We start from the raw sequence: 13140 nt of genomic DNA on the forward strand, positions 1-13140 counted from the left end.
CCAAAAAGGCCAGGTAGGACTCCTTCTTCAGCTTGACGGCATCCCTTGCTTCCGGGCGCCACCACCGGGTTCGTGGATTGCCGCCGCGACAGGCACCAGAGACCTTACGGCCACAACTACGAGCAGCCGCATCGACAATGGAGGAGGAGAACAGAGTCCACTCGGACTCCATGTCCCCCGCCTCCCCCGGAATCTGGGTGAAGCTCTTCCGGAGGTGGGAGTTGAAGACCCCACTGACAGAGGGATCCGCCAGTCGTTCCCAACAAACCCTCACAACACGCTTGGGCCTGCCAGGTTTGACCAGCTTCCTCCCCTGCCAGCGGATCCAGCTCACCACCAGGTGGTGATCGGTTGACAACTCAGCCCCTCTCTTCACCCGAGTGTCCGAGACACGCGGCCGGAGATCAGACGACACAACTACAAAGTCGATCATCGACCTCCTGCCTAGGGTGTCCTGGTGCCACGTGCACTTATGGACACCCTTGTGCTCGAACATGGTGTTCGTTATGGACAAACTGTGACTAGCACAGAAGTCCAATAACAGAACACCACTCGGGTTCAGATCGGGGAGGCCGTTCCTCCCAATCACTCCCTCCCAGGTCTCACTGTCGTTGCCCACGTGGGCGTTGAAGTCCCCCAGCAGAACAACGGAGTCCCCAGTCGGAGCACTATCTAGTACCCCTCCCAGGGACTCCAAGAAGGCCGGGTACTCTGCACCGATGTTGGGCCCGTAGGCCGAGACAACGGTGAGAGACCTGTCCCCGACCCGAAGGCGTAGGGACGCGACCCTCTCGTCCACCGGGGGGAACTCCAACACGTGACGGCTGAGCTGGGGGGATATGAGCAAACCCACCCCAGCCCACCATCTCTCCCCGCGGGCAACTCCAGAAAAATAGTAGTTCAAGGGATTTATGTAAAAAAAGTAGAAAAAAATCTGACTGTATGGTGATTTTATGGCTGTTTTTAGGCATGTACACTCTCACTACAGAAAAACTACAAATGCTGTTGAGTCAATTTTTGTCTCAACTTTGACACGTCCAAGGCCCAAAAATTATTATTATTCAGAAAATCAAGTTTTTATGTTTTTTAGTTAGACATTTTTCAAAGTTTACAAAATAAAGCTGGCATTTAAAGGGTTAAAATTCATAAAATTATTGAATGTGCGGCATTTTTGGAAAGTCATCAAGTAGTTCAAGAGATTTATGCAAAGAAAAGTTTAAAAAAAACAAAAAAAACATAAACGTATGGTGATTTTATGGCTGTTTTTAGGTGTGTACATTTTGTTCACTAGGGTGGCAAATGTAAGAAAATTAAAGGATGGCACAAGGGTTAAGTAGGTTTTCATCATAAATACACCATTTTCATTTTTGCTCTATTTGAGTCTGTGTTTACTAGAAAACGATTAATCGAGTACTAATATAGTTGTCAACTATTTCAATAATCGATTAGTTGTGGATGTTTCAGGGCTAAAATGAACAGTTGTAGCTACTACAACTTTTAAATTGAAATAAAGTCAGTTCTCAAAATGTAGTAATGGAAATGTATCCACAAAAATATCTAATAATCAGAAACATGATGGAAACAAAACTTGAAAAAAGATTATACTCTTTCTGATGATGATGAATGTTGTATAGTCTTAACTTCATTTTCACCTCTTCCCGATCGGTGACCCTTGATACCGCACGAATTTAACTTAAGTGACAGCAGAATTGGTACAATGGTATTGATAATAATGAGTAGAAGTTGTCCACCTCATGTGTTTGAGCTTTTTCTTAGAAATGTTGGAGTGTTTTCTGCGTCACCTCATCATCGCCATGGAGACCGCCTCACTGAGATCAACAGCTCATAGCTCAGTCAGCGGAAAAACAAAATGGCTTACATTTAAGATTTTGCTTCATGTTTTTACTGGTTTGATTTCACATTCACAATGCTTACAGTTTGTATTTGTTAATAATAAGAGATGAGATGTGAGAATATTCCATGGTCAGTTCAAGAAAAGCCTTGTGGGCTGTATTTGTATTTAATTCATTCATGGATTAATGTCACTATCACAACATACATTTGGTCTCATAGTGACTCGTGGCTGTTGTGGTGGTTAGTATGTCACCTTTACTTTCACGACGCTCCAGGATCAATGGGTTTCTGGTAGGTATTCTGGATATAATGTATGCGCAACCATGGAGATGGTTCCATCATCTGAGAAAAACTACCAGAAACCCTGAACACAATTGATCCTGGAGCATCATTGAGGCCACTGTGGTGGAACGTAAAGGCCCTGCCAGGGGGGGCGCAAAGTGTGGCACCGGGGCCAAATGCCGCCCTCAGGCAGATTTTTGGTGGCCCTCAGGGTTCTTGTTACATCGCCAGGACTTGTTACTTCAAGTTAAGTACTTCCACTCAATAATAACCTCAGAAAGTTAGATTTTATTGTGGGAAAGAGCTGGTTTTAAGTCCTTAAGCCTAAATAAAGGTATGGGGCATGATTAAAACTCTGCTTAACGCATTTAGGTGAAATGTTCACTGCATTGAGCACCAATCTGTGGCCCTCCCAACCATATACACTTTAATATGTGGCCCTTGGTGAAAGACGTTAGGACGTCTCTGCGCTATGCTAACCACCCATACCCATGCAGTAATATATGAGTAAAGTTTTGTTTTTAAGCATAAAATGCACCTTTAAAACACCTTTAATGTGATTCCAATTGACATTAAATCTAATGCCGTAACAATGACCGCTTAAAGGTGCAACTTTTATGCAAAAAGAAGTTGACACATGCTTGGGTGGTTAGCATAGCGCCTTTCCTTGCCATCCCAATGGCCTGCAGGACGCTAGAGGTAGTTTTTTTTTAGTTTTTTTTTAGAACCGTAGCCATAGCTACATATGCATTCTATTCCGAAAATCTACCAGAAACCCTAAAAAAAATAACGAAATAAAATTGGTCCTGAAGTATAACTGGAGCCACTGTGGTGGAGAGCAAAGGCGCCAAGCTGACCACCCATATATCCACTGGGTCACTGAAAGGTCAAATACATATTAGTGTCTTCTTTTTTGAATAGAAAGTTAGTGCACCTTTAAAGGAACAGGCCACCGTTTTTACATACTGAGATATGTTCTAACCTTAGCTTTGACGAGTTCTTTAGGACCTGTCTGATCTTCCCCCGTGCCTTCAGTCACGTAAACACAGCGCAGACGGCGTTAGCATTTAGCCTCTCCCTCTCTCCTCTATAGCTCCAAAACAGGTCAAGATAGAAGCTACCAAGCTCTTCCACGTTTTCCCTATTTAAATATGGTTACGTGAAGTGTTCCACTACAAATATAATTACACAAAATTAAACAATGTGGATTTTCTAAGCGGATAAAAGGGGGGACTATATTGTAAGGCGTAATAATACCAGGAGTAGTTTGGCATCCGCGCAGTAAAGTGAAGATTACTGTGCGGATTTTGAACTAGGGAGAGGCTAAATGCTAACACCGTCTGTGCTGTGTTTACGTGACTGAAGGCACGGGGGAAGATCAGACAGGTCCTAAAGAACTTGTCAAAGCTAAGGTAAGAACATATCTCAGTATGTAAAAACGGTGGCCTATTCCTTTAAGTTTGTCACATTTATCTGCAGTTTTTGGCTGAAGTTATACACAATAATGTTCTTTTAAATTTCCCATTGTGTCTAGTCCAAATATCACTCCTCATTCCTCTGTGTGATAGAATGTTTGTAAAACTTTAAATCTGTGCACATTTCATTTTCTAGACTTGTTGCTTACTGGAAACAACATTTCTCGAATAAATATAATTCTCATATGAATCTATGGAAGAACATTAATGAGATCTGTTTCTCTTGATATTGTCAAGTATTGTAAAAGATCATTTCTTCTGTACAATGGCCCACTGGTGTAAGAAATCGACGGTCAGCAGAAAGCAAAGGTAAGTGGCCAATACCGCACCGTTAGTGATCGCGCCTCATTTGCTCCGTTTGCTTTACTAAATGTTCCGAAGTGAAAAGGTCGTGAAGTCAATCGGAAGTAAGTAAATCTATCCATCAGCTCCTGTCCACGCGTTTGAGCAGGCGGGTCTGGGTGTTCGAGACCTATAAAGACCCGCAAAGCCCCTCCGTTCAGTCTCAACCCATCAGCTGCTGAACCTTCTGCTTCTCAATTCCTCAGCTGTGTCCAAAACTCTGCAGGTAAGACCACGCTTACATCTCGTAACTTCATATGCTGTACATTTGGGGGGTTTGGACGAATTTGAGTCACAGGAACCTGTAGTTCTTCAAAAGATTTTCAGCTTATTTGCTCATTTAAAACCCATTGTTGTAGTGATTCTGGATCAGTTTCGAGTCAAGTCTTTGTCATCCGCATTTGACCCATCCGTCAGTGTCCCAGGGGTTATCTCCTGATTCTGGTTAGGAGTGCTGGAGGACTTTCTTGTATGAGGCAAGGAGAGTGAAACAACTAACTTTGTCATATGTGTGTGTTTTACATCTGCTTTTGCTTTACAGATAGGCATTTTCATCAAGTAGTATCGTTGCCATTAGTGCTGCACGGGTTTAGTAAAATGCCTAATTGTGATGAGCGACTGCTTCACAGTTATATAAATCATCAAGGCTGTCTTTCATTAAATAAGAGTGGAGATAAATTCCTTCCACTTTCATATGCAGCTGAAAAGATCTGTTTTCGGCCTGGATTTGAACATGGTCAGAGTTTAGTCCTGACTCTGGGACCATCAACAGACTAGGGTTTGCCGATACCTGTGATTTTGGATTCGATACCGACACACTTGGCTTTACCCTTAGCTTCCAAACGCATTGAAACAAACAAATTCACCAACAAATGAGTCTCACGGGTTGAAGTGATTGATGAGGAGCAGCAAAAGTAATCCCTCCGTGCAAAAACATTAGAACGGCTTTTAAAAATGGACAGGAAAAACAATCATAAAATCAATGCATTTAGGCCATTTGATTTAAAACACTATTTTATTTAGAAGAAATCACAACCTATTCTTTTTTTTAGAGAAGAGAGAGTATCAGTACTTTAGATTCTGGACCTCTTCTCGCTTCTCAGAGCTAAGATGGTTCATATGGAGAGATGGACTTTGGAGCCAGACTATAAAGAGTCTCTGAGTGAATATGAAATATGTGAAAGGAAAATTTTACTGCCTATAGGTTGTGTTCAGCTGGGTGCCATTAAACAATACCAGTATGGTATAGGAAAGAAAGTTTAGGTGCTACCGGTATCGAAAGAATGAAAGTACCGAAAGCAGGTACTGAGAGCAGGTTCCCATTTTTTCCCTGAATGTTTGCCCCATTTCCCCCAGTTTTTTCCATGTTTCAATACTTATATTACTCCCCATTTTCTTTTTCAACATTTTTGCCCAATTTTTCCCTTTTTTGTTCTCACACAATTCTTCTATATTTTGCCACAATTTCCCCCCATTATTCCCCATATTATTCCCCATTTTCTCACATTCCTTGGAGATGAACCCAATATTGTACATTTGCAGATCTTCCGCACATTATTGTTCTGTTTTCTGGTTCTAGATGACAAATATGATATAAGTATAAAAAAAAAAGTACTGTTCAGGCATCGGTATGGTAAACCAAGTATCGTTTAAGTACCAGTGTCGAAAATAATGTAACGGTTCACAATTGTGGTGGTGAGCAGGTGAGCAAGAATTCCATGATGGGAACTAGCAGTCAAGATGTTTTATCTTGTTTTCTCTCTCATATCTCTGCCATTACAAGACAATCTACACATGAAACAAGAACAGTCACAAAGTTCAATGTCCTCTATGTCAGCATGGTCAAATTACTTTCTCATAAAGGTGCCAAAAAGTTTCCACATTCTAAAGAGCCTATAATTTAAAACTGAGGTGGAGGGCAGCTGAAAACTCCATGGCGGTAACTATAGTAACTGTCTTTATGCCGATTTCTAGTCTTGGTTTATTGGTAATTTCTCTGTAATAGGTTGTGTTCAGTTTATAGGATTCTATTTCAGTCGGAGGGCAGGCTGCAGGTTCTCGAATGTAATGATGTCACAGGACCCAGTCGGGGGCAGGAGCCAGTTTTTCCTGTTAACTGTATTACACTTTCACAAGTCGTATCTAAAAAGAAAATTCATGAATTACACAAATGATCATTAAGAATTTCCTCAAAAACGAAATAATTTTACCTCTATATAATATTGTAGGCCTTGAGAACGCTGTGATGTCACCTGCATCCCAGCAATACAGCTCTATAGATACAGACGGCACCTCGTCATAGAAGGGGGCGTGGCTTCGCTAAAGGGGGGGAAATAGAATCTTTAGAGAAACCCAATTTTCCACTGTTTTTAGCCATTTTCTGGTTGAATATGAACTTATTTATCTCATATAAATAAAGTCAAGTGTAAATCGGGCCCATATGGATATTTTCTCACATCAGATTGTTCAGTAGAAGTGAAAAAACGGCAGTTGTAGCTAGCGCGAGCTAACCGTTAGCATTAGCCCGATGCTAACATGAAGCATCAAGTTAGCATTCTCCGTTATTTATGTATTTATGGGCTGTTGAACCACTTTGCTCCTCCCCATGTATTTATATCTTTCTTTAGTAGAAAACTATTTTCATATTTCAGCATTTGTTGAAGTATTTTTTGAATAATTAGAGAAAGTTTAGATTCTTCTCAAAATTGTTCCAGAGATGCTTAATATAATAGATCCATGTCTGTATCTATAGATGCAAACGGCATCTCTGGAATCGTCCATATATGGTCATGTTTGAAAACAGTTAAGGGGGAAAATAATTATAATAATAATAAATGAGAAAAATCTTAACTTTCTCTAATTGGTGAGGAGCGAAGTGGTACAACAGCCCATAAATACATAAATAACAGATGCTAACAGGACGCTTCATATGCTAATGCTAGCTAGTGCTAGCTACCACTGCTGTTTTTTCACTTCTACTGAACAATCTGCTGTGAGAAAATATCCATATGGGCCTGATTTAGACTTGACTTTATTCATGTGTGGTAAATAAGTTCACATTCTAGCAGAAAATGCAGTACTTCATTTGTAAATTAGTATTTTCAGGAACACGTTTAGTCTGATGTGATGGATTCGGGGAACAGGCCAAAGCATTTGCCGGAACACTCTCATTAAACCCCATTATAACAGACAAAATATTTCCTGGATCCTTTATCCTGAAAAACTGAAAATTGGGGGAATGTGTTTCAAATTAAGCACTGAGAAAATGGCTAAAAAGAGTGGAAAATTGTGTTTCCCAAAAGATTCTGTTTTCCCCATCGGCGAAGCCACGCCCCCCTGTATCTATAATGTGACCCTCCTGTAATCTTCAACCCTCCTTCACCAACAACACTATACTAAATATAGGCCATTGATTGATTTTCTTTTCTTTTTCTTCTTCCAGCCTGACAGAGGCGCCTGTAATTTTCTAACGTTGCGACTGTGGCGTGTGTTTGCAGCTCACCATGGCCTGCCAGTCCCTTCAGTCGGCGTTTCTCCTGGTTCTGCTGGTGGCGTGGTGGCCGGGCTCCCAGGCGGCGTCGGCCCCCCAGCACCTGTGCGGCTCTCACCTGGTGGACGCGCTCTACCTGGTGTGCGGCGAGAGAGGCTTCTTCTACAACCCGGGCCGCGGGGCCAGGGACGTGGACACCATGCTCGGTGAGGGAACGCCGCCGAAAACAGATCACGTGACGCATTCACTGGTGTAGGATTTGTTTTTGTTTTTTATCAACGTCACCACTGGGACGAGCAAAGACCTAACAAGAGATGATCAAGTAGTGCATTTCAGGAATCAACATTTTCCTTTGCTTTTTTGACCGATGAGCTTCAGCCTCTTAACCCCCGCCTGAACCGAGCACATTTTCCCCAGTTTGGCTTTACCCAAATCTGAAAACATCTTGAAAAAAGCATAAAAATGCAACAAAAATGTGACAAAAAAGTGACAAAAACAAGGTTAAAGCACATCACAAAAGGAACAACAAAACTATGAAAACGCAACAAAAAAAAGTTATTAAAAAAAAGACATAAAAACACTTCAAACATTTAACAAAACCACACCAACAATGCAACAAAAATCTGTTTTCTTTCAAATGAAGCATTGCACTGTTGCTCGGCAGTCGAGAAGCTTACATTAGTATGGAAAAACGGTGGCCTGTTCCTTTAATGCCTCAAATTCAAAGAATCTGAGCATATTTAATTTCTTAGAAGCTACATTTTAGTATTTTGAAATAGACTTTTGAACATACAACTGTGTGTCACCGCTCGCTCAGACCCTCCACCAGAGCCAAAGGTTTAGAAACTCTTTGGGACAGTCCAGATTGTCCTTCAAGGGGCTGTGAGACTCTCCCCTTTAACACCTCAAAACAATGCATCTGGTTTGTCTACTGTTATGGCTGCGTCCATATTAGATAAATAAATATTACACTCCATTTCAAATGGTAAATTTGGTGCAAAACGCCCCAGAATAGTGTAGCTGTGCCGTGTTTATTTACCATCTGTCTCATATTGGACCTAAACCAAAACTAAAGTTCAGGGCCGGACGAGTGTTTGTGTCGATATTTGCTGCCGCGCTGCTCATATTTAGAAACCACGCACTCAGTAAGGCCCTGGGGTTCACCATCAGACAGGTCAGATACAGCTTTAACATTTACCAATACAAACCCTTCACTTTTATATTGTTTAATGTGTCACCCTATTTACAGCAGCTTTTACAATGCAATTTATCTTAGGAAAAACAACTGCATTTTTCACAACCGAGTACATTAAAGGAACAGGCCACTGTTTTTCCATTCTGAGATACGTTCTTACCTTAGCTTATACGAGTTGATGTGCAGACTGTCTGTGTGCGTGCGCTCAGTCATGCAAATGTTGTTAGCATTTAGCCACTCCCAGCAAAGGTATAGCTCCAAACTGGGGGTGGGAGTTAGAAGCGACCAAGCTGTTCCACGTTTTCCCTTTTTAAATGCAGTTACGTGAGCCTTTACATGATCCAAATCTAGATACACACAATTAAACATGTCGATTTTCTAAGCAGATAAAAAGGCGAACTATATTGTGAGGCATAATAACACCTGGAGTACTTCGACATCCGTGCTGTAATATCGTCAAAGTACTCCAGGTGTTGTTACGCCCCACAATATAGTTCCCCTTTTTATTTAGAAAATCGCCATGTAACTGTATTTAAATAGGGAAAACGTAGAACAGCTCGGTCGCTTCTAACTCACCCCAGTTTGGAGCTATACCTTTGCTGGGAGAAGCTAAATGCTAACAACACAAGGCCAGACACTAAAGCATCAACTCATATAAACTAAGGTAAGAACATATCTCAATATGTAAAGACGGTGGCCTGTTCCAAAGTAAGTCAGTTTATGTTGTTTACGCGGTACTTCAACACTAATCAGAAACTCCACTAGTCAAGTAAAGGTCCGATCTTTGTGTAACCGATCTTGTTTGTAACAGTTGGGTCCATCGCTGGGAAAGCAAAATCAGATCATTTCAATATAAATGTGCACATTTCTAAGATTGTGTTTAGAACTACCCACTCAGCAGAAAGGTTAGCACCCACCAGATCCAGATTTGTTTTACTAAATGTTCCGAGGTGGGAAGGTCGTGAAGGAGTTCATCTTTATTTGATGCATCGAGTTAAAACCACACCGCTAAACATTTCATCCAATAAATACAATAAAAAACCAGCAAATGACACAAATGACGTCATTGATCTCCAAAGGGAAATACTTTTTGTCACGGGTTTATGATGGATACTTTATATTTTCATCCATGACACTGTATCTGTACTTTCTACTCCATACATTTTTTAAAGAAGGGGTATTATGCTTTTTTCAGTCCCATAGCACCAGTCTATATCCCACTACAATGATGACAAACCTTCTGTTGGTCTGTAAATGCAGTAAATTAGAATAACTGCCTTGTATAAAATGTCTCTCTCAAAATGGCTGTAGTGAATGTCTTGAAATAGGCCTCTGTCTCTTTAAGAACCTCTGAGCCTTTAGACACGCCCCCTCCTCACGCTGTCTGTGGCATCAGTGGGGAGGGGGTTCTGCTGAGGAGCAGTGGTTGGTTACTCGGCTGGTGACGAAAGCTCGGAGGCGTCTCCAGGAGGTGGGGGCTCAGGCAAACCTATCCCTAAAATGGCCGCCATCAGAGTTTTTACAGATTACTCAGAAATACGTGAATGTGCCAAGGCAACACTTCAGGCATGTTTTTAATGAGGGAATGACTTAATAACATGATGTAAAGCTTGAAAAAGTCGATTTTGCATAATACCCCCCTCTTTAACTGGATTCAAAGTAAAAGCCTTTTGACTTTGGTGTTTCAGTTGTAAATACTTTTGGACCCATCTCTTTGTGGACAATCTGCGTCTTTGATTTTGAAAGTCTTGAAGTCTGAAAACCTGATCCGAAGCGTCAGAGGACTAAAGTCTGAGAACACTCGTCCAGGCTCTCGTGTAACTCTCTCTCCGACTGCAGGTCTGCTCCCCCCGAAGGCGGCCGGGGAGAACGAGGTGCCGGAGTTCGCCTTTAAGGACGAGATGGAGATGATGGTGAAGCGCGGCATCGTGGAGCAGTGCTGCCACAAACCCTGCAACATCTTCGACCTGCAAAACTACTGCAACTGAGCCTCCCCCGAAAAACACACGCAACACGGTGCTCCAAGGATGAATTATTATAGATATTATTTTTTTTCCAACAAAATAAAGTTTGTGAATTGAGAAAGTACGATTTAATGAGTGTGTGGTGGATCTGTTATTAAGTGTCTAATACTTAAAAAAAAAATACTGTACTTTTAAAGGAACAGGCCACCGTTTTTCCACACTGAGATATGTTCTTACCTGAGCTTAGACGAGTTGATGCGTACCTGTCCGGTCTTGGTCCGTGCGCTCAGTCACGCAAAACGACCAAAGATGTTGTTAGCACTTAGCCTCTCCCAATGTATTCCTATAGCTCCAAACGGGATGAAGTTAGAAGCGACCACGCTCTTCCACGGGCACAAAGACCAGACAGGTACGTATCAACTCATGTAAGATCAAGTAAGAACATATCTCAGTATGGAAAAAAAAACGGTGGCCTGTCCCTTTAACGCCTCAAATCTGAGCATGTTTCATTTCTTAAGATATGCAAACGTTCAATCAAACGGAGAAATGATTGGAAATGTCGATAATCAAAAGTAAATTGGATACAGAGGGCAACTGTTCAGCAAAATAAAGTTGTAGTTTCACTATAATTGTTTTTGGTTCTAACTTATTTTTCACAAACATGTGGTAAAAAAAAATGATGATCAATGCTGTTATTTTTCAAGAAATATTGATCTCACGCCAGCTGGACTCCAATTCAATGCTTTTGATATTTCAAGGAAGCTTAATTTTGGCACAATCGTGGAAATGATTTTCATAATTCCCTTTGGATTTAGGCAGAAAGTCCTTTTCCGCAAATGTTTTGTGTGGGAAGATTTTCAGAGAAAATTATAGGACTTTAGCTTATACACACTGAAAGAGAAAACCTTAGTCCAGATGAGCGAAGAGAGGTCTTTGAACTTCGTTTTTTGATTCGGTTAAGGACAGAGAGTTACTGATGGACAGTCACTGCAACGTGTTTACGATCAGTTTCACTGTTGCGAGCTAAAGGCTAGTGTTAGAAAATTATACATGTGAACAACTTAATATCATTTTAACAGGACGATTCTTTTTTGCGCAGGCTCGTTCAAAACGTTGTGCTATAGTTTTAATTTTTATTTTGTTAGCCAGGTTAGCCTCAAGACAAAAACATCCACCTTTATTCAAGATTCAAGATTTTTTATTTGTCAAGCCATGTGAATGGTTTGAAATTATGTTTCTCTCATCCTTGATTGTGGAGCGGGGGGAAAGGGGTGGGAGGGATTGAGGGCGGGGAGTTCAGCTTCCCGATGGCCCTGTGAATAAAACTGTTCTTCAGTCGACTGGAACTGACCCGTAGATTCCACAGTCTCCTCCCTGAAGGCATAACCTTGAAGATAGACCGGGAGCCAGACCACCTCCTCAGGCACATTTTTGCTACCTTTTCCAAACTAGTATCTTTCAGTAGAGTATATCCTGGGTCATTACCAGTGGGGACCCCCCATTGCAACTCGGCCCTGTTCGGCTGTGGGACCCCAAAAACCACTTTAACGGTACAGGCTTCAAACGGAACTTTGTGATTCTATCCAAAGTAGTGCTGAGGTCACATACAGAGTCACAGATGAATGAAATTTAAAACAAAGAAAGCTGACATGATGAGGAACGAAGGAATATGACAGTTTTGGGCTTTAGCTTTTTCTTTTTCCATATATTCAACTATATATCTGCAAAAATGAAAAATAAATGTCATATAGATAAGAAAAGCACTTCACAAATGAGTGCATTATTGTCTTTTTTGTTTATTTTTACCTTTTCAAATGTAAATAGAAAACTGCCCCAACTCATTAGCTTCACATTAAGCCCAAGATGAGCTCAGTACCTCAAACGGATCAGCAGCTATAACAGAAAATGTGTTCCACGCTCCCTCTCAGAGCTGTGGAATTCTCATGCATTTGTCCATATAGGCCTATGGGAACATTCCATGGTGAAGTTACAGCTTTTTGGACAAAAGTTCAACTTCACCTTTTTGGATTTGCTTCAAACTTGGCACAGTTGATGTTGATATACTAAATATTCTGTGAATACAATTTGAGCTGCATATCTTTTTTAATTTATGAGTTTTAGGGCTTTTCAAAGGGGGGTAGGGTTAAAATCAGGCCTTGATGCAACTAACAACTTTCACTAACTTTGGGGACTTTGGAGATTTGTGACAAACTGTTGGGAATTTTATTGCTTATTAAATTAATATACATTATACATTATTATATCAAAACATTACAATGACAATATATAAGAATATGCTGCCAGTGTCATCACTAAGTGTGATATATGACGGTTCAAACATATGTAACATTAACTTAACAACTAAGAACAGTTTAGGACCTGTTCATCAGCCTAATGCGACTTTACTTAAACTACCCAGTGTTTACTGAAGCAACATGTATTGCTTTGTGGTTTACCGTCTCTTCTATGCATTTGTATTGCACCTGCTGTGTTACTAGTCCACACATGGGTATTAACTAGGGGTGTAACGGTTCACGG

The 13140-nt window shown here is 41.1% G+C and overlaps 1 protein-coding gene across 1 annotated transcript; it reads left to right on the top strand.

Moving 5' to 3' along the window:
* Positions 1 to 7456: 7456 nt before the first annotated feature.
* ins (preproinsulin) lies at positions 7457 to 10662 on the top strand (the record flags this gene model as incomplete). The annotated part of the gene is made up of 2 exons (XM_079566868.1): positions 7457 to 7649; positions 10478 to 10662. The coding sequence occupies 2 exons, from the start codon at positions 7457 to 7459 to the stop codon at positions 10624 to 10626; spliced, it is 342 nt and encodes a 113-aa protein (XP_079422994.1). The 3' UTR covers positions 10627 to 10662.
* Between the last annotated feature and the right edge of the window lie 2478 nt (positions 10663 to 13140).

The sequence above is a fragment of the Gobius niger genome, assembly GCF_951799975.1.
Source record: "Gobius niger genome assembly, chromosome: 11".
Lineage (NCBI taxonomy): Eukaryota > Metazoa > Chordata > Actinopteri > Gobiiformes > Gobiidae > Gobius > Gobius niger.